The 27,560-nt window shown below is 40.6% G+C and overlaps 1 protein-coding gene across 1 annotated transcript in view; it reads left to right on the top strand.

Annotated features, from left to right (window-relative positions):
• Positions 1-27,560, top strand: part of SNX7 (sorting nexin 7) — a 59,364-nt gene that overhangs the window by 11,080 nt on the left and 20,724 nt on the right. Inside the window, exons 2-7 of the mRNA XM_081324617.1 lie at positions 7,688-7,870; positions 16,143-16,253; positions 17,141-17,305; positions 19,342-19,546; positions 22,678-22,877; positions 24,936-25,022. Of these exons, the coding sequence (XP_081180743.1) occupies positions 7,688-7,870; positions 16,143-16,253; positions 17,141-17,305; positions 19,342-19,546; positions 22,678-22,877; positions 24,936-25,022 (951 nt within the window). The remainder of the gene's footprint in view (positions 1-7,687; positions 7,871-16,142; positions 16,254-17,140; positions 17,306-19,341; positions 19,547-22,677; positions 22,878-24,935; positions 25,023-27,560) is intronic.

Below are 27,560 nucleotides of genomic sequence, written 5' to 3'. Positions count from 1 at the left end.
AGTGTTATTGGCACTGAAGAAATAATTACATGAGTCTTCTGTGGATTCTGAATTAATTTAAGGAAGGTCCGGGATACAATGCTTCTCTGGAAAGTTGCCAGACAGTTCAAGATGCTGCTTTTAAGGCTTTCAGGGCTGCTAAAAGAAGAACTTATCCCAGTTGTGATTTTAGAATAACAAAGACCATGATTCCTCATTTCTCCCTCCAGCATTTCCCTCCTAGTGTTTGCCCAACACAGAGCCTTCTATATTTTATCCTCAGTTGCTGCTGAATACTGAATTTGTAAGCCAAGAGGTCTAAGACACTGATTGCAAAATAACCATTCTGTTCTTCAGAACACTAGTCAGGCAGAGATATCCAGTTAGGAAAAGGGCTCCGGAAATTTTAGTTGTGACAGGGAATAAAATTTATATTAAAAAGTTCCCAAGGATGACCTTTCCACTCAATTCTTTCTGTTTGCCTCACTGATTCATGGGTTTTAGTGGAATAGCATACATGTAGCAAAATGTTATCTGTATAAGATAATGTCAGAGCCCTGAGCCATTCTTTCTATTAATCAAACCAGTAACCAACTGCTTTTCAATTACTTTTCCTTAGAGCCTGTTTGGTAATCAAGAAGAATTTGGAAAATTTAAGATCATCAGCTTTCTGGAATTTCTTTTGTTTAGCCCCCAGGGGTGGGCGGGAGCATTAACCCAATGCAATCATCGGCTCAACCCTCACTCCAACCCTTTTTTATTTTATTGTGTCTCATTTTCCTTAACATTGGCCATATCTTTGGTCTATTTTTTTCAGGTAGGTCCATCTGCACTAGCAATACTTTTAACTCTGTTGCTTTCCCCCTCTTTTTATCTCCATGGGTATCTGAAGTCACTCAGGAGAAATGCAGAAAGGACAGCTGATATTTCCTTTCCTTTGCCAGCTTTTGGTTGATCTTAGAGAGAAACCTCTTTATGTTATCTGAATCCGTGCAAAGTTCACCCATGAAGAGGACTTGAATCAGCCAGTATCCTCCTCAAACGAGGAGGATCATCCACTGAGTTGGATTTGCAGTGCTACTCTAAGGTGATTGCTAGATCTTACAGGAATGTACATTTCCTTCCTAGACATTGGAAACCCAGTTTTCCTAGGTCTCTGATGGAAATCTACTGAGCTGGATTTTCCTAGTCAGCCAACTTCATCCAGAATCAGAGAATTGGTTTATTACTTTGCACCCTTTAAACTAGCCTTCAGTCCCCAACTCTAACTGAACTGGTGTTTCAGGAGCCAAAGAGCACCCTTCCCAAACCCAACTAAACAGCATCAACAAATCAGTTACTAGTAAGGAGTGCCTACTTTTCTTTCCCTGGCAACTATTTGAGAAGCGATCTAACCCTGATCTTCATGAACTCTGTGCACAAGCTGCAAATCCATTCTTTTCTCATTGCATTATCTTTACAATGCAGAGATGTGCTATTTTTAGTCCCAAGTGAATTGGTATCTATGCAAAAGGTACCCTTTGACTGCCGTTGAAACTTAACAAGTGGGAACCATATAATACATTTCCTGCCCTCTTTCCAGTGGCAAGCAGCTTCCAAAATGCTGGTTTTCTTTGTGGTGGAAAGAGTCTCTCCGATTCTCTCTGTGTATCTCCTATAACAGACATGTCAAACACAGATCCGACCCGCAATTGGTCGATATTTGACCCACAGGGATGCCCCAGAGATGGCGAGGGACTGGCCCCCACCACCCTGGCCCCGGCTCCACCCAGTCCGGAGGCCCCCAAGGTGTGCGCACAGGAGGTGGTAAGCATGCGGGGGCTGACAGAATCTGGCAACAAGGGCTGTGTAGCCTGCTGCGAATACTGGCCTGGACCTCTAGCAGCAGCGCTGCAGCGACACCAGCAGCACGCAGAGTTGGGGGGCACCTGATGCAGACTGCCGGACATGCCTACTCCATCCCATCTCTTTTTGGTTGGAGAGCAGGTCACCACTAGTCATCTCCTCAGCCTCCTCGTGGGTGGAGTGTATTCCCCTCGCGCACCTAAGTACCCGCTGCAGCCACTTGCACAGGTCCATTAGGCTGCTGCCCAGAGCTGCAGGCCTGTCTAGCATGAAGGAGGCAAAGTGGTCGGCTAGTAAGCCCCGAATAGAGGTGGTAGAGCACAGCCAGGGTCAGCAGACAAAAGGCCACCCTGAGCAGGGAAAGCCGGATCCCCATCAGTGCCATGGCTGCCCAGCCCCAGCAGAGATGGGAGGCATGCAATCCTGGTGCAATCCATGGTGCCGATGGGAATCCGGCTTTCCCTGCTCAGGGTGGCCTTTTGTCTGCTGACCCTGGCCGTGCTCTACCACCTCTATTCGGGGCTTACTAGCCGACCACTTTGCCTCCTTCGTGCAGTGAATGGATCTGTGCGAGTTGCTGGCGGTGGCCTGAGGCAGGGCCAAGGTGTGTGAGGGGAACAGGCTCCACATGCTGGCCAAGGGCAAGATCTGCGAGTGGATCCGCAAGCAAAAACAGATGGGATGGAGTAGGTGCACCACGTCCTCCCGGTATTCGCAGTGGGCTGCGGAGCCCCAGAGTGTGCCAGTCGAGGAGCTCCATGCATTCACTGGCCTGTGTGTGCGGGGGCCAATGGTGTCAGGCGGCAGCTGCCCCGGCCCCTGCCTCATCTTGTCTTGCCCCATGGCAATGGCACCTGCCTCACCTCACCCTGCAGAAGAGCATCCTGCCCACAGCCCCATCCACCAGAGAACCCCTGGATCTCCTCCAACCTTGCCCAGCCCCCACAGGTTTCCCCCCCAAGAGCAATGTCAAGTAGCCACCCCACCCAGGTCCCGTCTACCTAGTCAGCTGTGACCACCGCAGCCATGCCCATCCAGTGGACCATGCCCACCTTCCCCCCCCCCCCAGGGCACCACAATGCTGATGCAGCCCTCAATGAAATTGAGTTTGACACCCCAGTCCTAAACACTGTGTAGAACAGTTTACTTCATGAAAACTTGCCCTATATCCCCTGCTGGTCTCAGCACCTTACCTTTCTCTTAATGAATAGCATGATGTGCTAAATAAACTACACCACTACTACTTATTTGATTGCTTTGTATGTTAGCTTTAAATACCCTTTGTGCTACCTTCCCCATAAATTGTCAACTGCTCGTTATCTGTTGCCTTTAAGGCATAAATCTCAAAAAAAAAGTTAATATATTGATTAGATATTCATTACAGTTTTGTTTTTGGATTTGGAACACATAAACCTAATAATCTGTAATGTAAAGTTTCTGACAGAATTGGCACTGAAGACAAAGAGCTAATTTGTGTACCAGCTGACTGATGTGAGAAGAGATGGGTTGCTTAGTTACAAAAAACAAATTCCTTAAGGTAACCTGTCCATGAGTTTGTTTTCCATGTTATGCAATAGATTTGTATAGAGATGAATGGGTTTAACTGTGACAAATGATGATTGAGAGAAAATGCTTTAAATTATTATTGAAATCGCTCTGTCAGGCATGACCAACCAGGACCACACGTGAAGAGTCCAATTAGCTTGTTTATTGCTCAAGCCTATACACAGGAATGTTCTCAGAGTGACAGTTTGCACCCAGGTAAGGCTAGTTAAGGTTCAAGAGCACTAAAGGGGGAATTGGAATTTGCTCTCTAATGACCGTGTAGGGATTCCAGACTAATTCCTTGCTTGACTTCCACCCCCTGGCTTTGCCAGTCTCTCTCCAGCATACCTCAGCTTCAAAAAAATAAAAATTAAACTAGGTTTGTCTGCGGGATTACAATCAGCAGTAGAAGGAAGACACATTGTGGAAAAGACCCGGGGTGGGGAAGGAAAGTACAAATGAAAGCCAATCGATAGAGTGAGAGAGAGAGAAAGTTAAAGTGAATAGTTGTGAAGTAAAAAAGGTACTCAAATATAATAAAAGAGAGGATTTCAGAAGGAGGGGCATTCATCAGGAACAAGCTGTAAGAGAAAGGGTCAGAAAACTTAACATAAGGTCAGAAAAATGGAGAAAGAAGAAAATTGAACTTGACAGATCTGCACAGATTTTGTACCATCACCTTTATTTAATTTTTTTCCTCCTTCAACTTCACTTCAGGTTTCTTATACTTTTCCTTAAAATTCTCTGTGGTTTTACTAGGCTGGCTATATCTTTTCTTTTTGATCTTTGTTGCTCTCCTTTGGTTTCTGTAGAGGAAAATTTCCAGTCTTCATAATAAAAAGTTTCTCTCCAATCTCCATAATCAGGAAGGCAATATATACTAAAAAAATATTCTGATCTTGTAGAGAAAAAAAACACTATTCCAAAGGATAAAATTATATCAAATAGATGTATTGTCTTTGAAGTCTTCCATGGCAGAACAGTTGTGCCATAGCAGAAAAGTTCCTTGTGACCAGCTATATCTTACCCTTGACTTATGACCACAGTAAAGGCTAGAATTTGCTAAGTAGGGTAGTTGTTAGTGAGCCGCCCCTTTTTTGCTGCAGTTCTTAAGCTAATCACTGCAGTTGTTAAGTGAATCGTGTGGCCATTAACCAAAGCCAAGTTCCCTTCTAAATTCATCTGTCAGAAGCTGACTAGGAAGGTTGCAGAGAGTGATTCATACATGACCCCGGATGCTGTAACCATCCTAAATGAGATCCAATTGCCAAGTGTCCAAATTTTGATCAGGTGACTCTGGAAATGCTGTGATGGTTGTAAGCATGAGGACCAAATCCATAAGTCACTTTTTTCAGTGCCACTATGTCTTGGAATGATCGCTAAATGAATAGTTGTAAGTCAAGGACTACCGTTAATGTTTGAATTAACATCTTTAGTACAGCTATCAGCTGCTGAAATATGAATTACAGTAGTATCTGTTGTCAAACTGTTGGATTGTTTGTAAAAAAATGCATATTTTACTTAGCATTTCTGTTGAGCTACTAAAATATAAGCTTTCTTAGACAGAGGTTGATAATCATTCAGTTGCACTTTGCACCAAATATTCTTCGAAAGTCAATTCCCCCTAGAATGAGGAAAGGTAATCTATAATATTGTACCTACAGGTAGGTCCTCGAGTTACGAATGTAATGGAGCCTGCCCAATCCATTCGTAACTCTACAATTCGTAGGAGTGAATCGTGTACCTTGAACGCGATCACTCTGCTTTCGTCCATGCATTCGCTAATCGAATGGACGGTTCATTAAGTGCACATGAGGTATCTCAGGGTGAGGAAGACCTTGGGGGCTTAGTGATGGAACAGGCCCCCAAGGCCTCCCCAGCCCACTAAGATACCTCAGGCTTCCTCTTCCCTTCTGGCTGTGCCAGACACACTTACCTTGCAAAGATCTGTCGTCTCTGTGCTGCTATTTCTTTGCCTTTGAGGGAGAGGAGAGTCGGCTTGGAAGTGCTTTTGCAGAGAACAGGTGCCTGAACTCGCACAAGATCACGGACCACAGAAACGTCCATTCTCAGTGCGAAAAGTAAACACAGCCTGTCTCCCCGTCCCCCCGAACTCCTTTCCGCCACCTCTGTAGTAGGGATGCTCCCTGCCCACTAAAATCCGCTGCAAATAGAGCTCCTTCATCAACCTACCCTGTGCTGGAGCCGAGAGGGTCGCCATGGAATCAGAGTCAGCCAAGCGCAGGAACCAATGCCATCCGTGGCCCGGGTGCACTGCTCGCTCACGTGTGCCAGCTTTGCTGCGCAGTAACGAAGCCTTCAAATGAGCGAGAAGGCACTGCGGGGCCAGGCACCTCGCACCTGCGTCCAGCCTGCTGGAGCCAGCCCCCCCCACCTGACCTACTTCCCACCTGGCTGTGAGAATGGGTGCCTGAACTCACACGAGATCATATACCCCAGAAACTTCCATTCTTGGGGTGAAAAGCATTTCCAAGCCAACTCTCCTCTCCCTCAATGGCAAAGAAACAGCTGCACAGAGGAGATAGATCTTTGCAAGGTAAGCGAGTCCGGCATGGCAGAAAGAGAAGGGGAAGCAGTTTAGGGAGTGGGGGGGAATAGGGTGAATGTTGCAGAACCTCTGCAGTCATTCTGAAGGGCGAACAACTGCCGTGGTGTTGCAACATTCATAATTTCGGGACTTGTTCGTAAACACTAAGGGGCGCTTATTGTGTAACTTCGAACGAGTGCTATGTGAACGTTCTTAACTCTGGGATTACCTGTATTTTAGAACGGGATATTGAGGTAGAACAAGCAGCATTTTGATGAGAAAATGGTGCAAGAGGAATGAGCTAATGCTTCACAGTTCAAGATCCAAAATTGGGTATGATAATCCCAAGTACTTCGTTAAATATCACATGATTAAAATCACTTCTGGGTTAAGCCTTATTATTATTATTATAGTGTGTAGGCTCATGAAAAATGGCAACCTGGCTAAAATTAGTTAAATTGATTAGGTAATTCATAATAAAACTTGAGAAAACATGCGTAGTGTTTATCTGTTCTTGGAAGTGTGGTTTAAGGTGCTGATCTAGGAACCAAGAGACTATGAATCCTACTCCTGCCGTAGGCATGAAATATTGACTGAGTCACTTGGGGCCAGTCACTTTTTCTCAGCCCAACACTCACAGGGTTGTTGTTCTGGGAAAAACAGGAAGAAGAAAGAGTATTAGTTACATCTGCTGCCTTAATTTTTTTTTTAATTCCATTTATATCCCGCCCTTCTCCAAAGACTCAGGGCGGCTTACAATCTAAAGCACAAATCAATGTGCTTAGCAATAAATTATTAAATTATTGACAATAATAAAGGCAGAATGAAAATCAAATAAATAAATGAGTCTTGATAGCACCAAATTAGAGACAGTCTACATGTGTTATACTTCTATAAGACAGTGCAAATGAGGGCTTCTGTGGCAATTTTCAAGAAGCACCATTGTTTGTTTGTTTTTTGTTTGTTTTTTGAGTTGCTGAACAATTTGTATCCTAACCTCCAAGGAAAAGATACATACAACATTAGCATTGTATGATACAGTTAGCATTGTGTAATAAAAATGTGATCTGCAGTGCTAAATTCAGTGCCATGCTATAAGGAGACATGGATGAACTTTGGAGGTCGGGGAAAGTTTTAGATCTCAGTTCAAGTGTATGTTCCAAGACAAGAAAAGCTCTTCATTGATTGATTGATACGTCTTCCCACCTCTCTTTGGCTGATTTCTTGAGAAGCCAGCAGCCTGTTTTCCAGGCCAGAAAAGAAAAGAACAGCTGGGTGAGATCTGTTTGCCAATGAAGTGAAATGCTAGGGAACTGTCTTTAAAAACTCTGAAAGAATTGTTACATAGAGAAGGGGGGGGAAATGCTAGTCAATTCTGGAGCAGTAATGCTTAATATAATTACATCTTTAAGAGAAATAATTGTAAGTATGTACACATAGTACTATTGATATTGTTCTTTCCCCCAAAGAAGGAGTTATATAATGCAAATCTATTATTTAAGCTGAAATTCCAGAACTGACTCAGTATATATCATTTTTCCCTCAGTGCCCCCCAGAAAAGCAGAATGACCATTCATTAATGGTAACTAGTCTTCTGTGACTCATTTAAAAAAAAACCAGACTGTGCGTGAAATACAAGTCTTGTGTATTTTGCCTTACAAACTGTGATTCATCAATTGTATGTTATAGCAGTCACATGTAGCTTTTATGGTGTTATCTTTTGGTAACCCTGATGACTTCTCTCCCCAATTGCCTTGTTTATTTCCACAGGATGCATCACTTATGGAGGTGAATTCATTCAGTCCTTTGATGCCAACATCTCCATCTTCAATGATAAATCAGTACAAATTTGAGGATGAACCAGAAGGAAAGGATCTTTTCGTAACGGTTGATGATCCAGAAAGCTATATTACTGCCATTGAGACATTCATCACTTACAGAATTGTCACCAAGGTTTGTTTCCTCTTATAGCAAAGTACCACTTTTTAAAATTGTCAGGCCTTACAGATCTTGTTAGAACCAAATCAGGATTTAATTATTAATTGGCCAAACCAATCAATGAATAAACTGCCCCAATTGCCATGACAACAACACTAGGCAGCATATAATCTATACTAAATGCATTTTAGACCAAAAAATGAAGACAAATCAGCCATAGCAATACCAACTTTAACTGCTTACTTTGGGGAACCCTCAAATAGAAAATCCTAATGAACTAAAAAAAAAAGCCCTGGGTGACATATCATACTGTCTCACGGCCTGCTGAAAGAGCTTTGATTTCATTTACATAGATGGACATAGCAAATTGTCAGAGTAAAGTATTCAGAAGACAGTAAGTTTTAAAAAGTAAATAAGAGCAGTTTGGGTAATTGCATTAGTTCCAGAAAGTGATATAGCGCAGGTTTTTCAAACCATGTGTCTTTAGGATTGCAGCTGTCCAAATTATAATTGCAACAGATTTCCAGAGAGATTCTGTTTTGGACTTCCCTGACAGTAGTAGCAAACTGTTTTTGAAACCGCATGAAATTTCAAATGGGGCTATTTACTTATTTATTTAAGCTATGTCTAAACTGCTTGTCATTAAATTTACTCTTGATTGCAAGTGGGACAGCAAATGTAATGCTTTTTAAGGAAAAAAAACATGCAGCCAGCAGATGCTCTTATTAGGTCTCAAGAAAGTGTAATGACTCTGTTTATAATAATACAGAGGAAGTTCCTGTATTTAGTTTTTGAATTTCCAAGTCAGTCAGTTAACAGCCAATTCTGTCTTCTCCCCATGTTGATAAAAACAAATGATTGACTTCTCCAAACACCCTACCCAAAGATTGCATAAGAGCCATATTTTTTGCTATTCTAAAGGCCAGTGATGGGGGGGGCCTGCAAATGCCTAGAACAGGGATCTTCGAACTTGGCCTTTTTATGACTTGTGGACTTCAACTCCCAGAATTCCTCAGCCAGCTTGCCTGGCTGAGGAATTCTGGGAGTTGAAGTCTACAAGTCATAAAAGGGCCAAGTTTTAAAGACCCCTGGCCTAGAAGGATGATGCTGTTTTAGAGAGTAGGTGCTATGGCAGAAAAGGCCCATTTCCTGGGACTTGCTAGATGGTATGACCAAGGGAGGATATTATATGTACATCCAAACTTCTTTTTCGGTATAGTTCGATCTTCAAACATGTATGATGACATTATTCAGAGGTGAAACTCTTTACTTTTCATGGATATTTTTTTAGCACAAATGTAAGAAAGCATGCTTTGGCAAGAAATTAATTAGCTTTTCAGAAGCTGTGATGTGGCTACTTAAGCCATTTCCCTGAGCAATGCTAAGCTTAAATGTCCCATCTTTTTAGCTATGGCTAAAGATGTCAGCCATGACCAGTGACATCACTGTTCAAGACAATTGATGAGACCCTGGGGGATAAGCCATGTGTTACGAGGGAACTGGGTACCCTGGCACAGGTGAGCAGGCAAGGAAAAATGTGATAAGCACAAGCAGTCCAAAGAAAACATCCCAGACATTTATAATCACAATTTGTGAACAAGTATAGAGGTGGAATGGAAAGAGATGCACACATATTAAGAATTTTTAAAACCTAGCACTGAAGAAAAGCTGAATTATTCAGTAAAAAAAATATCTCTGGCTTGTATTGGTGATAAAGTAACTTGACGACTCTTGGCTTTGAAACAGTTGTAAAAAAAATCAGAGGAAAGCAAGCAGCTGAGTAGAGCAAGTGCCACTCATTTGCTTTGCATTGAATGTATTTATCATTTTCTCCAACTGTGTTTGTTTATCAGTAGCCTTTATGAATTATTACATTACTTACAGGATTTGTAAGATCTGTCAGGTAATACAAGCCCAGAGCAGAATCTCTTTAGAGGCACATTGGAATTACAATTGTAAGATCCTCTCTGATGAAGAATTGAAACCATGTTCAAAGACAAGGATCTCACTGAGGGGAATTCTACATATTCAGTTACCAATATCAGACAACTCTCCTTATTGATGACTATCATGTTCATGAAATTATTTGGATTCCTCTGTGCATATTTGGCACAAAATGAAACGTGTTCACTGAGAGGAATCCTGTGCATTATCAACATGAGACAAAACTATTTTTTTAATTGAAAGAAGAGTTTCCTCATGTGTAAACCTTTCCATCGAAATTCACCTGTGCCAGATTTTCATCTAAAAGGATTAACGTAGCTAGGATTTTAGGTCGAGGTTTCTCATTCAGGCTGCTGTAGAGGGACTTCCTAATTTTATCCAAAGGAGAACATTTGGCATAGAGACAGGGATTCACAATATCACTCTAATAAATGTTGGCTGAATAGGTTGAAAGTGCTATAGGTCAGAGCACAAAACAACAGAAAACTCAATATTTTTGCATTGTATACATTGATTGCAACAAGAATCTAAATATTTGCATTATAGCTAGGAAATCTAATAATTGCACGTACTGTGGCCTCACACATTTGCTGCTTTCAGGAAATAGAGGACTCGAAGAGCGTATATAAATGTGAAAGTATTTATGAAAAAATAAGAATATCTAAATTTGAAGATAATTTATGGACATATTTGAACATCTTTATCTGCCCAATTTGGAAACCATTCATTTCCTATTTATACTCTCTAAGAATTCATTTTGAAGCAATTAAGTCCCAACTCTTTGGTCTTGGGTTAAGATCAGGTCTGTGTGGCATAATGGCAAAAAAGTGCCCAAACTAAAAAGTATTAATCCTTAATAATTAACAAAATATGCTAAATATGTGATGAGCATGATTATATGGCTGGTACTGTAGCATACACTTTATCTTATTAAAAATTTTAATTACATAAAAATGTAGTGATTCTAACTACAACTATAACATCCTCATGGAAGACAGCAACTTGGAATGCAAAAAGAGTTAATGATAAACAGCATGAATTAATAAGAAAGTAAAGAAAGAAAGAAAGGGTGTGTCTGTGAATTTCAGGGAAAGGAAAAGGAGTTAATACATCTGAATGAAGTTGGTTGAATCTTGTAGAATGGAGTTGATGAGTATTTGCAAAGTACCTTTGGAATCCAAAGGTATAGGTTTAATTTAATAGGTTTAATTGAGTGAACAGTTAATTGAATGAATGGGCTAAATTGTCTGCCAAAAAGTAGGAAGTTGTGCCATTTAGGTTGTTACGAGTAAAAATGAAAGTGAGAATCCGTGAATTGGCAATGTTGCATATTGTGCTGCAATGAATGCTGATAATTGAAGAATTAAAAATATCATTTGGGAAAGGTTATGGAACATTCAAAATTAATGGCAGTCTAATATTCTGTTAAGTGATGTGAATGGATGAGTAGGAACATGCTGAGAGAATGCAGAAAAAAATGATTAGGCCATTGAGAGATGTTGCTTAGAAAAAGACCTGTTAATTTCAAATACATATTTTAATCATAAGCACACCCATTTATAAACCTGAAAAGGCATGAAAGGCAAAAAAGTGATCTTACTGTTTAAATGAGAGATTTTGAATATGGGGTAAATCATTACTTGTACTACCAGGAGATAATCTTAGGAAGTAGTGGAAGAAAAGAAAGAGATTTGAAATACTAGAATGAAAACAGAATGATTGCAGGGAGTGCTATATGAAAAAACATTAAGAAATAGGTTAATTTTCCTACACAAAGAGTAAACATAAAGAGGAAGTGGAAGGTGTTTGGGACTAAATGAAAAGATTTATATTGGAAAGTTCCATAGAAGTGTGTGAAGTTACATGATGTTGTGATTCAGGGTCAGCCTGTGGGTTCGGCAGTTGGGTCGGACGACTCAGAGGAGGAGGAGGGGGGGGGTGTTGAAGAGCTTGCTGAGGGGGTTGGACAGCTTGATGAGAGCCCTCAGCCAGGCCCCTCTCACCTGGTCACGACGCAGACCCAGCTGTGTGAGCCTGACAGCGTGGATGAAGATGACCCACAGCTGGCCCTGTTCAAGGACGCCCGACGCAGGAGGCAGTCAATCAGGAGTAAACAGAGGAAGGCAATGGGGCTCCTCGGAAGGAGGCAGAGAGAAGCCACGCCCTGAACTGTATTTAAGGGGGAATGCGTGGGAGGGCTGGTTTGCTGAAGGCAACCACTTGAAAAGCTCCTGTTTCTTGGTTTGTGTCTTGTTCTATTTGTTTTTGTAGCAATAAATTTGGCAGGCGTAATTCCAGCCTCTTGCCTTCTTGTAAAAGGGGTTGTCCCTGCCTTTTCTGCAGGGCCGGTAGCAGGCTGGTACAGAACACATGAATAGGAAGTGCATTAGCAGATGATGGGTGGAATGATAGTGAAATAGTTGGAGAGAAAAATAATACATATAAGAGAATAAATACTATAAAAAACTGAGGATGAGATAAATATATTGCGTAATGTGTATAGAAGAAAAAAGATGTGAAGAATTTAATCAGAGTGCAAAGAGTTCTTAGAATTAAAAGAAGTGGGGGGGAAATGCAAAACCTTTATGATGGAAACAAAATTGGCTTTGGACGTGGGTAAAGAAAGCTAGAAGGGACGCGGTGGCTCAGTGGGTTAGGACGCTGAGCTTGTTGATCAGAAGGTCGGCAGCTTGGCGGGTCGAATCCTGAGTGCCGCGTAACAGAGTGAGCGCCTGTTACTCGTCCCAGCTTCTGCCAACCTAGCAGTTCGAAAGCACGTAAAAATGCAAGTAGAAAAATAGGGACCACTACGGTGGGAAGGTAACAGCGTTCCGTGCGCCTTTGGCGTCTAGTCATGCCGGCCACATGACCACGGAGACGTCCTCGGACAAGCGCTGGCTCTTCGGCTTTGAAACGGAGAGTTGGAAACGACTAGCACGCATGTGCGGGGAACCTTTACCTTTTTAAAGAAAGCTAAACTAGGAATTGTGTCTGTTTGGAATAAACCTGAACTGAAGGAATCTTGGAAGGGGTACTTTAGAGATATATATGAGAATATTAATCTAAAAAATTGAAATAGAAAGAAATGTTATAAAGATTACAGCATAAGAAAAAATGATGAAAAGGAAGTCATAAGTGCTGTGAGAATGTTGAAAAATGATTAGCCCGAGTGATGTAATTGGAGAAATATTAAAATATGGATATGGTTTGGTTATGAAGTGTCTGTATGACTTGGTTAAAATGTATTTGAAGACTGCATTCACGCCTGACATTTGGAATATATTCCTCTTATATAAAAGGAAAGGTAGTGAGAAAAATCACAGCAAAGTTGATGCATTAAGTGTGCTTTGTTTGACATGTTTGATTAAAAGGAAAGGTGACAGTGAGCAAAAGAGAAGGGCAATGTGGCTTTATGCCAGGTAAGGAATTTAAAGGAAATAGTTTTGTTATTCAGCAGATCACTGAGAAATATTTGACTGCGAGAAAGCAGGTTTATTGCACATTTGTTGATTTACGGACTCGAATTACAGAATGTTTTGTGTCATCTGGAGTTGATGGTTGGTTCAGATTACAAGTGTAGTATATCAGTGTCATCTTATAGAATTCAGTAGATATCTGATGGGACTCTGTTTCTGTACCCGCCCTCTGGAACAGCATCCTTTCAGAAACTCAGCCCCCACACTATTTTCTTTCATGCAGGCTTTAAAAAACCTGACTCTTTTCTCAGGCATTGGGCCCATGATACCGTGTTTCCCCCAAAATAGGACTGGGTCTTATGTTAATTTTTGCTCCAAAAGATGCATTAGGGCTTATTTTCCGGTTAGGTCTTATTTTGGGGAAAATATGTACTAAATATGTCCGTCTTGCTGACGATCTTAACTGGGACTTATTTTTGGGGTGGGGCTTATAAACGTCCTGAAAAATCAGGCTAGGTCTTATTTTCTGGTTGGGTCTTATTTTCGGGGAAACACAGTAGGATGGTTTTGCTGTTATCTGTTGTTTTCCCTCTTTGACCATCTTTTCCTTTTTATGCTTTTGATTAACATACTGACCTGTTTTACGTTTGTACACTACCCTGAGATGTGGTGAGTGGGTGATCTCCAAATGTGATAGATAGATAGATAGATAGATAGATAGATAGATAGATAGATAGATAGATAGATAGAGTAAAACAAATAGAATCTTATAAAATAACTGAACTTTGAGCAGGGAGAAAGGTAATGTTGTGGGAAGTCTCCTTGATTGTTTAATGTATTTATGGTTAAATGCATATGGAATCGTAGAAGTTTGATCTTAAATGTGTATTGGTTGGGGATGTCCTTTGGTATACAGCAGATGTCATGTTGATTGAGATAAATTGTACGATTCCCTACAAAGTATGGTTCTGAAAATTAATGCATCAAAGTCCAAAGTAGTTGTGTTTGATGGGGAACGTTGAGAGAATGATGGGAAGTTATGCATGTATTTTTTAAAAAACAAAACACTAGAGCAACTAGATAAACTTGTGTATTTTGATCAAGTATTTACAAAAATGGGGAAATGGGCAAAGAAGTTTTGAAATATGTAGATGATGATAGAAAAGTAGTGGGTGGTATGTAATCTGCTCTGAAGTGGGAGGATTTGTAGAACAAGATGGTTGCAAATCTGTTTCTGTACATTTTGTTATAACAAGTAAGAGTTGGGTATATCAGGAGAAACAGTAAAGTAAGCTGAAAGTAGTAGGAACAGTGTACTCAAGAAGTGTTTGTGACCAAACAAGAAAGAAAAGTCCAAGAGGCTATGCTCAATTGATGAATGAATGTGGATTTGATACAAAAATAAATGACCCATACCACAGAAGTACACTTTAATCATATAGAGAAAATGAAAGAGGGTTGAATTGCAGAACAAGTACGGTATATAACAGGAGAGTGAGTGGAATAGAAAGGAAGAAGACCTGGAAAGTTTTATGGTTCAATAGATTTGATATGGTATGGAAAAGGGAGTGGTGAGAACAAAAGTCAGTGGCTGTTGATTCAGTACATAAATATAGTGATTATAATAGCAGTTTGCAGGGATAGAAAGATATGGAGATTTATTGCGAATGATATTGATGTAAACTAGATTTGACTTATTTTTTCTTCATGCCTACATTTTTTTAAAAAAATTCCTTATTCCTTCTTTGCACTTTGCTTATCCCAGAAGGGAATAGTGCAATTGGAATTCAGGTAGGCATTTATGAATCGATTTAAATTGAAGTTAACATTATACTGCAATAGGAGATCTTGGTTAACTGGACTGCAGAGAAGATTCTTGCTATATGTTTGCATATTGTACACATGTTCTACGTAGTTCATATACATACAGTCTTTTCATTTCAGCTCCATATTTATCCACAATTTGTGCTTAAGTATTTTGGAGCTACATTTTTGCAACCGTATTTTCTTTCCCACTTTCCTGCTCTGGGACAGCCAACTGATGCACGATTTCTCTTTGGAAGTGAGCCTTACTGTAACTTCTAGGGCTTATTCTCTTGCTAGCAAGACAGGTTTTATACCCATGTCAGGTTCTCTGGCATTTCTTCTAAAGTTGTTGGAAAGCTTAGTAGGTTTTAGAGCGGACCTTCTCCAAGTGGTGCCCTCCAGATGTATTTGGTCTATAAGTCCCAGCATCCCCATCCAAGGCTGTACTGACAGAGGATGTTGTAGTGCAGATTATATGAAGAATGCCATACTGTGAGCTGACTTCTGCAAAGTTTTTTATGCTAGAATGTTATGTAAAATTCTAGAACATTTAAAGGGCCTGGTTGATGCCCAGAGTAATGAACTGCAGTTATGTATGAGGACCCAGATTGTTGGGGGCAATATGCTGACTCTGTAAACTGCTTAGAGAGGGCTGTAAAGCACCATGAAGTGGTATATAAGTCTAAGTACTATTGCTACATAGTATCTTGAATTATTGCTTGGAAGAATCAGCTTAAAATAGAAATAAAGTTATAGGTGCAGTTTTTTTGATCACGAAGATTCAGTGAAAGGAATGAAAAAAAGCATGTGGTCTTAGGGATTTGACCTAGACTACAGACAAGACCTAAACGATGAATCCTATCCATTGTGAATTCTCAAATTTATATATGATTTAATTTGTTCAGTTCTTTCCCTGGTCATATACTAATACTGCTGCAATATATATATATATACATATATATATATATACATATATATACATATATATACATATATATATATATATATACATATATATATATATATATATATATATATATATATATATATATATATATATATATATATATATAACAAGTTTCTCATTCATTTTGTTTTTTACTTTATGGTTTTCTTTTCAGACAACTCGTGGTGAATTTGACTCTAGTGAGTATGAAGTTAGGAGACGCTATCAGGACTTTCTTTGGTTGAAAGGACGACTTGAAGAAGCACATCCAACACTTATTATTCCAGTAAGACTTTTTATTGAGCTACATAGAAAGCTGGGTTCTAGAGAGGAGATAGAACACTAAAATTGGCAATAGCAGGCCACCAGAGAACAGAGTTTCTGGGCTGTTTCCCTATTGCAGGGGTAGGCAACCTTGGCTCTTTTATGAGTCGTGGACTTCAACTCCCAGAATTCCTGAGCCAGCCATGCTGGCTCACGAGTCATAAAAGAACCAAGGTTGCCAAAGGTAAAGGTTCCCCCGCACATGCGTGCTAGTCCGACTCTAAGGGCCGGTGCTCATCTCCGTTTCAAAGCCGAAGAGCCAGCGCTTGTCCGAGGACATATCCGTGGTCATGTGGCTGGCATGACTAGACGCCAAAGGCGCACGGAACGCTGTTACCTTTCCACCGTAGTGGTCCCTATTTTTCTGCTTGCATTTTTACGTGCTTTCGAACTGCTAGGTTGGCAGAAGCTGGGATGAGTAACGCGCTCACTCTGTTACGCGGCACTCGGGATTCAACCCGCGAAACTGCCGACTTTCTGATCGACAAGCTCAGCGTCCTTAACCCACTGAGCCACCGCGTCCCTTGCCTACTCCTGCCCTATTGCTTTTGTTATAATGACACAACCTATCTTTTGTAAAGTGAATAGAATCGGGCCATTTTATTCCAATCGTTTTTTGAATCTTGCCCCCAAATCAGACAAAGTTGCTAAAATGAAAACGTGGGTGTGTTAACAAAGATTTTTCTCTACCCACTTTCTCTGTTAACTTTTGTGCCGATAAAGAAAGAGTTCTGAGTCATTTCATTTTAAGGCATGGCATGCATAGAAATTGTATTTTTAGAGTTGCGGTTTAGGTATATATGCACGAATGCACTTTAATTAGTTTCATTCTTCCACGTCTTTATTTAGCCGTTGCCTGAAAAATTCATAATGAAAGGAGTTGTGGAACGATTTAATGAAGAATTCATTGAAACCAGAAGGAAAGCTTTGCATAAGTTTTTAAACCGGATTGCTGATCATCCTACTTTAACTTTTAATGAGGACCTCAAAATTTTTCTTACTGCGCAAGCAGAGGTAATGAAACCTTCAGATATTTTTCTGATACAGTAGGATCAGCCAGGTCTGAGCAAAATAAGATACAAATTGGGTTAAGATAATTTTTTTTTCTCTGGTCCTAGACACATACTTCATGCAAATGAATTCATTACCTTAAAGACAACAACACTGATAACCTTTTATATGTTGATACAAAAGTCTTTGAGCCGAACCTGAAGAAAATGAAACCATTAAACATACATAAATTACATAAGGCAAAACCGAACTGTTTTACTCTTGACTTCTTAGCCAACGTTACATTTTTATTAGCAAAAATACCAATATTTTATTTTAGTACTGTGTTGCTGTATAATTTTTTTTTCCAAGTTTGTATCTAAGATGATACTTCGCTCTTTCCGCCGCAACCTGAAGACTTGGCTATTTGAACTTGCCGGCCTGGACTGAGGGACTGGGATTTTAGATTTTAAATTTTAAATTTTACATTTTAGAACGTGTTTTATTGTTTAGGGCTACTTGGTTTAATTTATTTTAATTTTTGTATATTATGTGTTGTATATAGTGTTTTAATTGCCCTGTACACTGCCCCGAGTCCTTCGGGAGAGGGGCGGTATATAAATCCAAATAATAAATAAATAAATAAATACTATCTAAGAAACCCATCCCATTAAGAGCTGTCCAAATCCTGTTTTTCCTCTCCTCTTCTTGCTAAGCAAAGATCTTCCCTTTTGTTTTTTCCCCCTCTCACTTTCTTCTTTCTCCTTGACTGGAGGAATCCTTTTTGTTTTTTACTTAGATTTTTATCCTGCCTTTTCTTTCATATACAGTTGAGGTAGTCTTCAACTTGCAACAGTTCCTCCAAAGAAATAGGCATAGGATTATACTATAAACATTTTTTTACAGATATGAAAATTCTGCTCAGATTTGACAGTGGCCAGCTCAGAAAGCCATACAGAGAGTCCTCGACTTGACAACAGTTCATTTACTGACCGTTCAAAGTTACAACGGCACTGAAAAAGTGACTTATATCCATTTTTCACACTGATGACCCTTGCAGCATCCCCATGGTCGCGTGATCAAAATTCAGTCGCTTGGCAACTGACTCATATTTATGACGGTTGCGGTGTCCCGGGGGGCTCATGTGATCACCTTTTGTGACATCCTGACGAGCAAAAGTCAACGGGGAAGCCAGATTCACTTAACAGCTGCAATGATTCACATAACAACTGTGGCATGAAAGATTGTAAAATTTTGGGCTCAATCGTGGTCATAGTTTGAGGACTGCCTGTGTATCTCCAGAGGGTGAACCTATCAATATTGCTTCCTCCTATTTTCCTCACAACAACAATCTTGGGATATGAGTTGGCTTGAGAGTGAGTGACAGGCCCAAAGGCACCCAACTAGCTTTCATTGCCAAAGGGAGACTGGAACTCACTGTTTCCTGGTTTCTAGGCCAGCACCTTCACCACTACACCAAACTGACCCTCTCTTCTCCCTTACTGCTATTTTCCCCTCCTGGCCTAACAGAGAGATTCTCACGGCAGGCTGGCCAAAGCTTAATACAGTCAAAATGGAAAATACTGGCTATGTTTGCATACCACACAAAGTCAGGTTATGGCCTTATAATCATGAGCTGCATTTTTGCGCTCACCTTTCAGTGAAGTTTGAAGTATTGCTATGAATAGATGCTAGAACATAGATAAACTAAAACTAATATTTGGGGAGAAACCGGATTGAATGAATATTGTGATATTATTGCGATTTTATGTTTTTAATCGCTGTTCCCCTAATCTAAAATAAAACCTTAATGTACTTTTATGATCACTGATGGCATCCAAAGAAATCTTCAGAGGGGTCAAGGTGGCAGCTGTTCCCATTTCAGTGATTCTGTGGAGCACATAGGCCTGCTATGTGTGACCTCCGTATTATTTGAGATTGTGCCAGGGGTTCTGCTGTGGACGTGGGCTTTTGTTATATTAAATTGATTGTACAATAAGAGCCAATAAATAAGAGCCATTTATCCATGCTAAAATTGGATTTCCTCCTTTAATTTTTAGGAACTCTCATCTCACAGGAAGCAGGGCCCTGGCTTACTTAGCAGAATGGGACAAACAGTCAAGGCAGTGGCTTCATCAATGCGAGGCAGTGCTGTGAAAAATCGCCCGGAAATATTTACAGAAATGAGTGACTATGTCGACGTGTTTAACCAGAAAATCAATCTGTTGAACAAAATCTCCCACCGAGTTTACAAAGAAAAAAAAGGTTGGTGGGGAAGGGGGGGAAAAAGGCAAAACTAATCCTGGGATACAGATGGATTATATTTCCCCTGCCAAATTTTAGAGCTTCATAGCAAGGTGAGGTGTAGGCCCGTAGCTTTTTTTTTTCCTGTTCTGTGCCCCTCACAAATAGAGAATCACGGGGCATATTCTTTCTCTGTGAAATAATTCCAGCAAAACCCGTTGGTTTTAACAGTCTTTGACACTGACAGTCTTAAAAATGGAAGAAGTTAGCAGCTGCCCCAGTAAGTCCTGACTTGTCTATAAGGAAGGGAGTTAAGATCACCCATTTCTCCCTTTGAAAGGAACCGTCTGAAAGTAACGCTGTATTGAGATGGGCAGAAACTGGTTGGTGTCGTTTTCAGATAATTTCCACCCTGCCACCGAAGGTGCCACTTACCACCATAGCAGCTATTTGCTGTCCCTGGCAGATACGTCCATCACACCAATTCATCTAATGCCCATTTGCCTGGCTACTTTGGTCAATCACTCAGAGCTTTAAAAAGAAAGAAACGGGATTGTCAGCTCCTGTGGAGAGAGCAATTAGGAATGTGGGTGATGTTGTCAGAAAGACACATGGCCAACTGCATGGATCAACTTGGCCTTGGATTCCAATCTGTTTCCCAAGCTGCTGAATGTTAAAATCCATCGATATATTATTTTTTCCCCCTAAAAGGACAACGTTTAAGGAGATTGCAGCTTGGGAAAGAAGAATTGGCTTTTTTTTCCTTCTGTGCTGTAGCTCCCAGAAAAATCCACCCACCTACCACATTGCATTTTAGATTATAGGTTTCAGATTTAAAAATTTTAGGCTGGTGCCAGTAAAAGGAAGTTTCCTAAAGAAAATGCGGTATATATGTGAGTGAACAGCGGAGCAGGTGAATTTTCAGGCACAAAAATGAAGCAAAAGATGCTTCACTGAGATCCCCTAAATATAAGCCCAATTCCTCACATGGCAATTAAGCTTTTTAAAAAAAAGTTTCTACTGATGCCAAATGGATAGTATTTTCGATCCTTAATTGCCAGGAAAAATGATGTTGCCTCGTAGTTATATCCAAATGCATGTAGCAATTACAATATACATTGTTTTCAGCTGGTGAATAAAAGCCAATATATACATCTAAAGAATAAGTAAAGTAACTTTAGGAAGGAGAACATTGGCAGCAATGTATAAGAAGTTTTTCCAGAGTTAGCCTCGCATTTTGTCCGTGGTCAAAGGCATAGTGTTCTTTTTCTTAAAAAAAAGAAAAGCTTTTTTTCTTAGAAAATAAACACACAGTTCAGGAGTACTGTATCATTAAAACCATCCCACCCCACCCCCAGGAAGACCATTTTACCAGGCTCAAAGCAATAATCGTGCCTACGGTTCTACCAAAAAAAAAGGTTGTTTTCTAAATTCCAAGCTGTGGAAAAATCTGTGGCACAGAGGCACACCCACAACATAGGACTTGGCAAACAGCCTTGTCAGTCCTGGAAAAGGGGAGGGGAAATAGTGCCAGGAGGTTGCTATGGAGGCCAATATGAAATATAGAAAACCATTCCAGGAGTTCTGTAGGATTTTAAGGACAAATTAACAGATTTATGAGTGCATACATTTTTTGTGAGCAAGCTTTTATTCTGGGCACATGAATGATATTTAAATAATATTTAGCCTTTATATATTTTCAGATATATTTTTTACAGTTCTTCAGGTGCAATATTTTAGTAATTCTTACATGGGTCTTATGTAGTGATCCACATACTGAGCTACTAGTTCACAATACATTTTGAATGCAAAAACAAAAGGTTTTGGGTTTTTTTTAAGTTAAAGCTCGCTTAAACTTGTATCCCTATGTTTAAATAGCCTTGAATGGAAATCTTTTGCAAATTGATTTTTGGTAAGATGGTCCCAAATTTCTTAATTAATTCAACTTAACGCTGCCTGGTGACAACTCTAGGTGGCGTAGAATCATTAAAAACCATTCGAAACATTAAAACAATAAATAGTGACATTAAATTAGACAAAGATGGGAAGGAGGGGAGCAAGATGCAGGTAATCTTCACTTAATAACCAAAATTGAGACTGGAACTCTATTGCTAAACAGTGCAGTTGTTAAGTGAAACATTCTGTGACTGCACCAGACTTACAGCTGTTCAACTGCAATCATTACACAAAACATCGAGGTCATTAAGTGAGACATCATGTGACCATAAATTGTGATTTCGCTACCAACTTCTCCATTAACTTTGCTTGCTGTGAAGCCCACAAACTGATCGCATGACTGCAGGCTGCTGTGACATTCATAAATGCACACCGATTGCGAAGTGCCTGAATCACAACCTCCTGACTCTGAGGTCACGGTGATAGTTGTAAGCTTGAGGACCTATCACAAAGTTACTTTTTCATCACTAATGTAACTTTTCGAACATTTGCTAAATAGGACCATTCTTACCTGCCTCTGCTATCGAACTCTGATACTGTATGCTAGAATTTCAGATTAGGGTATTCTTGTTCTGTACCAGCCTGCTACCAGCCCTGCAGATAAGGCAGGGACAACCCCTTTTACAAGAAGGCAAGAGGCTGGAACTAAGCCTGCCAAATTTATTAGCATAAAAACATAAACAGAGCAAAGAGAGCAAACACGAACCATGAAACAGGAGCTATTCAAATGGTTGCCTTCAGCAAACCAGCCCTCCCACACATTCCCCTTTTATACAGTTCAGGGCATGGCTTCTCTCTGCCTCCTTCCGAGGTGCCCCATTGCCTTCCTCTGTTTACTCCTGATTGACTGTCTCCTGCGTCGGGCGTCCTTGAACAGGGCCAGCTGTGGGTCATCTTCATCCACGCTGTCAGGCTCACACAGCTGGGTCTGCGTCGTGACCAGGTGGGAGGGGCCTGGCTGAGGGCTTTCATCAGCAAGCTCTCCAACCCCCTCAGCAAGGTCTCCAACACCCCCCCTCCTCCTCCTCTGAATCATCCGACCCAAATGCCGAACCCACAGGCTGACCCTGAATCACAACACTTCTTTAGGAAGAGTTGCTGTTTAAAGCTCTTGTCCTATTTACAATAGTTGCTTGAGAGATTGTTTATGAAATCCTGAGTGCCTTTTATTTCTCCCCCTTTTTTTCCCCCCCAAGACTATTTTTATGAGATGAAGGAATTTGGTCCAATTCACACGCTGTGGTCTGCTTCGGAAGAAGATCTGGAAGATACATTAAAAGGAATGGCTACAGGCATTGACCAGTGTTGCAAAGCTGCAGAGAAATGGATGGCGGCACTGTACGAAAGCTTCTTCCCTGTTATACACGAATATTTGCTTTACAATGAAATATTGATGGTACGATGGGTTGGAAGCTCTTAAGCAGCTCAGTTTCCTTTGATGTCATTGCTGCAATAGATGTTCTTATGAGTTGCCAATGTGTTTTCTTAGTGCTAATAGTGTAGCTTGCAAGTGAGGATCATATTGTGTCTTATTTTCCTGCATGATGTCTATGTGCTTTCCTGCAAAATACAGCTCTTTCCTCTCTTAACTGTACGTGAGCTGTGGACCCCTAGGGAGAAAATAGCAAGAAGGCAACGAACCATGATTATAAAGCTAGTTAGTGTGGCAGAGGGGTATCAATGAGTGAGTATCAATGATTGTTTTAACAATAGAATATTGTGGGTTTGCAGAGTATATGTCTTCTCATTTGAACTCCTGCACGAAATCGTTGGGTAACATGTTTGGAAAGGAAGCATTCCATTTGAATTGAGGTACTTTCTAACTTGCAAAAACAGTATCTATAGACATTTGTAGTTTCAAAGTATGTTATAAACCTACTTTTGTATGGATTTCTACAAGGAATGCAATTTTTCATAGTTCTTCGGTTCCATGAGAAATAAGTCATAGAAATCCAGAAGAAAAGAATCCATGACAGATTTATTTTTTAAAAAAGTCTACAATGATTTGGCATCCATCCTACTCCCAGGCCTAGGAAAATAGGCAAAGTTTCTGCAACCTTCTGAGTATTATTGGGGAGGGGGCAGCCATGTGGGTCTCTGATGGGATGCTCTTCCATAGGGCAGGCAACATATCAGAAAGTAGATGATACTGTTCAGTTGAAGGATCAGGAGTATACTCTCCTGATCATACAGGATAGGCAGCAACTATTGGAGATAAGTGGTCCTTCAAATCGTCAGGCCCTATGTAATGCATTTGAAATATTTACTATATATTGACAGAAGTAAATGTCTATGGAGATTCTCAGTCATCCAGGTCATAGTTGTCCCAAAGATGCTTTTTTTACGAGACAACTGGACTTCCTTCTTTTTCTTTGAAGACATTTTGCTTCTCGTCCCATTCAACTCTGAGAGCTAAAGAAGCTTCTTGGATGTGAAGCGAAACATCTTGAAAGAAAAACAAAGTCCAGTTGCCTCTTGAAAGAGCATCTTTGGGACATTGACAGGGGTATTATTATTATTGCCCTGGTTCATCTGTCATGTTCATGGTGATTTAGTTCGGCAAATGGAAATTGCCATGTTTGGAGACATTTCAGTTGTCATTTAGATAACACAATATATTCCTTCACCCAAATAGTTCTCATAATGAAGACTATAGAAGCCTACTGAGATAAGGAGAGTCAGACAGGAGGAAGAGCCACGCAAATTACAGAGGTTGAATTAGGATCATATTCTGTATGGCTTCTGCTACAGGATGGCATACAGGTGGGCAAACCACGGGGGACAGCGGACTGTCAGTACTTTCAACAGGACTTTACAAAAAAAGAGATATCTTGAGGAGACTTGGTGAAAACCATCTCAGGATGAGTTGAACAAGGTCCAAACAAACATCTGTGTGGCCCATTAGAATTCAATTTGCTGGGAACCCTTGATTGTGCCTGGCTGTCTGATTAATTGCAGGGAAAGGTGAGATGAGAAATTAGAGGATGTTACTGCATTTGTTAGACCCTTGTACTCCTCCTCAGCCACACAATTAGGCTGCATTTGGTGCAGGCAGGGGGTAGCTCATCCTTCCATTAACACAGCTTCTCAGTTTCATTTCTTTTCCATTCTATTCTGTTGACAGATGCAAGACTTGCATTCAGCTGTAGATTCTCATAGTGGGGTGCAGGCAGTAGCGCTCATTTAATAAATGCCATTTTTCCTTGAGGAGTAAAAAAAAAAAGCATAGCTCTTTATGGACCCACTTGTGTAGCAAAGCAACAATATAGCTTTTAGCCTCTCCCGTTAAGTAGACAGAAAATGACATCCAGGAAAACCCAGAAACTTGGTGTTACATATAAGAGAATTATGGGGGGGAAATCTTTTTCTCCCCCATTTTGACTCGAACACAAGTCAAGAGTTCTCAGGTTTACTTGTGCAAAAGTTCTAATCCATGTATTATTTCATATTTCAGGGTGTTTTGAAAAGAAGGGACCAGATCCAAGCAGAACTAGATTCCAAAACTGATGCTATGTATAATAAAAAAGCTGAAAATGGTCTGGTAAGCATGCAAGCAATTGAAGATAAAATGACAAAATGTTCTTGCTATCACTCAAATCTATATTATACCACAGTTTATTGTTGTTTTGTCCTATGTATTTCCATCATGATCTTTATGAGCTACTTAAGGATTTTGGCAGATTTGTAGGTACATAAGAAAGTCAGCCTTGAATGTTGCCCTACAACTACTAAAAGCTGTACAGAGACAGAATGTGGAGTTGAGTAATGTACGTGTTCTGAAAAAGCAGTTGGCAGAGTCCTCAGCCCACACTCTGGATTGCTTCGGAGGAAAGATTGAAGACCATCTGCTAAATATTCCTCTGCCCACAACATTCTCTGTACTGATAAAATGTGCAGTTATAGGACAGGGTTGGCTTAGACCCTGTCACAAGGCACCCACAGAAATGGCTGCTGCTGTCAAAATGACAAAAACAGCATCAAGTTTCAAACTCTTACATAGATTTGGTGCATCATCCAACATTGCAGTGTATATTAACAAAAGAGTTGGGGACATCCTAATATTGCTGAAATCAGTTTAACTCCTTACAAGCCTCCACCCTGGACCGTAACTATGAGGATTTATTGAGACATGCTATATGATACTATATTTCTAAATGATAATACAGGCAATCCTTGACTTACGGTCTTTTAATAATCTTTTGAAGTTACAGCAGCTCAGAAAGGGTGCTTTACAGTAAAGCATTTCCAATGTTGTAAAAAGGCATGCCAATCACCCCACCCCTGCAGTCATGCAATCATGATCTGGGTGCTTGATCACCGGTTCACATTTATGATTGGTTACCAAGTGCCCTGTGATCATCATTTACAAACTTCTCTGCTGGCTTCCCCAGAAACTCAGTGAGGAAGCTGGCAGGTAGGTTGCAAGATGCTGCCACCTCCTGAAGGATTTTCCCTCCTGTCCATGCACCAGAGAGTGTGGGGATGAAAATCTTTTGTCAGGCTGGAAAAAAAACAACAACACTCTCAGGTCTTCAGGATCCGTTTTGTTTCTCCAGGCCAGTCCAGTAGTTCTCCTCACTCCCCCTTGTCAAAACAGATAAGAGGAAGCAGTTTTTCACACGGCAAATTAACTTACAAAATTTTACCCTAAGATATATTGATAGCTACTACCTTGATTGAAAACATTTGAAAAGGAGGCTGGATAAATTCCTAGCTGACAGGTTTAGGAAGGGCTATTGGTCTTGAAGACTCAATGGAATTTCTAGATTATGGACAGAGTAGAGTTGCAAGAAAAAGTATGTGAACCCTTTGGGATTATGTGGTTTTTTGCATGAATTGGCCATAAAATGCGTTCTAAACGTCATGTAAGTCACAACAATAGAAAAACACAGTCTGCTTAAAATAATAATACACAAACATTAGCTGTTGTCATGTTTTAATTGAAGATAAGATGGAAACATTCACAGTGCAGGGTGGAAAAAGTATGTGAACCTTTGGACTTAATAACTGGTTGACCCTCCTTTGGCAGCAATAACCTCAACCAAACGTTTCCTGTAGTTGCAGATCAGACCTGCACAACGATCTGGAGTAATTTTGGACCACTCCTCTGCACAAAACTGTTTCAGCGTAGCAATATTCTTGGGACGTCTGGTGTGAATCGCTCTCTTAAGGTCATGCCACAGCATTTCAATCGGGTTGAGGTCAGGACTGGGCCACTCCAGAAGGCGTATTCTGTTCTGTTGAAGCCCTTGTTTTGTTGAATTACTTGTATGCTTTGGGTCATTGTCCTGTTGCATCACCCATCCTCTGCGGAGCTTCAGTTGGCGGACAGATGGTCGTACGTTTTCCTGCAAAATGTCCTGATAAACTCTGGAATTCATTTTCCCATCAATGACAACAATCCGTCCAGGCCCTGAGGCAGCAAAGCAGCCCCAAACCATGATGCTCCCTCCGCCATGTTTTACAGTGGGGATGAGGTTTTGATGTTGGTGTACTGTGCCATTTTTTCTCCACACATAGTGTTGTGTGTTTTTCCCAAACAACTCAATTTTGGTTTCATCTGTCCACAGTATATGTTGCCAGTAGTGCTGTGGAACATCCAGGTGCTCTTTTGCAAACTTCAAACGTGGACAGATGAAACCAAAATTGAGTTGTTTGGGAAAAACAACACTATGTATGGAGAAAAAAAGGCACAGCACACCTCATCCCCACTGTAAAACATGGCAGAGGGAGCATCATGGTTTGGGGCTGCTTTGCTGCCTCAGGGCCTGGACGGATTGTTGTCATTGATGGGAAAATGAATTCCAGAGTTTATCAGGACATTTTGCAGGAAAACGTACGACCATCTGTCCGCCAACTGAAGCTCCGCAGAGGATGGGTGATGCAACAGGACAATGACCCAAAGCATACAAGTAATTCAACAAAACAAGGGCTTCAACAGAACAGAATACGCCTTCTGGAGTGGCCCAGTCAGAGTCCTGACCTCAACCCGATTGAAATGCTGTGGCATGACCTTAAGAGAGCGATTCACACCAGACGTCCCAAGAATATTGCTACGCTGAAACAGTTTTGTGCAGAG

This window comes from Vipera berus, assembly GCF_964194415.1.
Source record: "Vipera berus genome assembly, chromosome: 3".
Lineage (NCBI taxonomy): Eukaryota > Metazoa > Chordata > Lepidosauria > Squamata > Viperidae > Vipera > Vipera berus.
The sequence above is the reverse complement of the archived record's forward strand: the minus strand, read 5'-3'. Positions and strand labels throughout refer to the sequence as shown.